This window comes from Propithecus coquereli, unplaced genomic scaffold (assembly GCF_000956105.1).
Source record: "Propithecus coquereli isolate 6110/MARCELLA unplaced genomic scaffold, Pcoq_1.0 Scaffold568, whole genome shotgun sequence".
Lineage (NCBI taxonomy): Eukaryota > Metazoa > Chordata > Mammalia > Primates > Indriidae > Propithecus > Propithecus coquereli.
The window spans coordinates 398,270-398,716 of NW_012151596.1; the positions used below are offsets into that span (position 1 = coordinate 398,270).

Here is a 447-nt window from a genome sequence, read left to right on the forward strand (position 1 = left end):
CAAAGAGATGTATATTCCTAAGTGGGATTTCTTCCTTCCTCTTCTGAGAAGAAAAGCAAGTTTCCATGCTGTGGAGTACCTCACCACAATATATTCCCAAGATCGCTTCCCTTCCCACTCCAGACCCCAAACACTTGGGGCCTCCTTGCTCATCACACCGAAATTCTGAAAGGGATAAAACATTCCCATTTCCCTCTTACTATCTGGAGACCAATTTAAGCTTATTAATCTTCTACAAACATTTAAGGTTACATAATACTAGAAATGAACTAAAGTTTGATACTTAAATGAAAAGATTTATTGAAGCAATAAATAAAACTAGATTTTATTTACCCTTCCAGTATCACAAGCAGTGCCATCTTTCACAATCATGGGATCTGAATCTGCCAGATCCAATGGGTGGTCTATAGATACACATACAGTACCTCTTACAAAAGCATAAATCAC

At 37.6% G+C, this 447-nt stretch overlaps 1 protein-coding gene across 1 annotated transcript in view; it reads right to left on the reverse strand.

Annotated features, from left to right (window-relative positions):
* The window catches only part of LOC105821316 (disintegrin and metalloproteinase domain-containing protein 32-like), a gene marked incomplete at its 5' end in the record, with an annotated part of 177,515 nt that overhangs the window by 14,730 nt on the left and 162,338 nt on the right, over positions 1 to 447 (reverse strand). Inside the window, one exon of the mRNA XM_012658013.1 lies at positions 334 to 441. Coding sequence (XP_012513467.1) covers positions 334 to 441 — 108 coding nt within the window. The remainder of the gene's footprint in view (positions 1 to 333; positions 442 to 447) is intronic.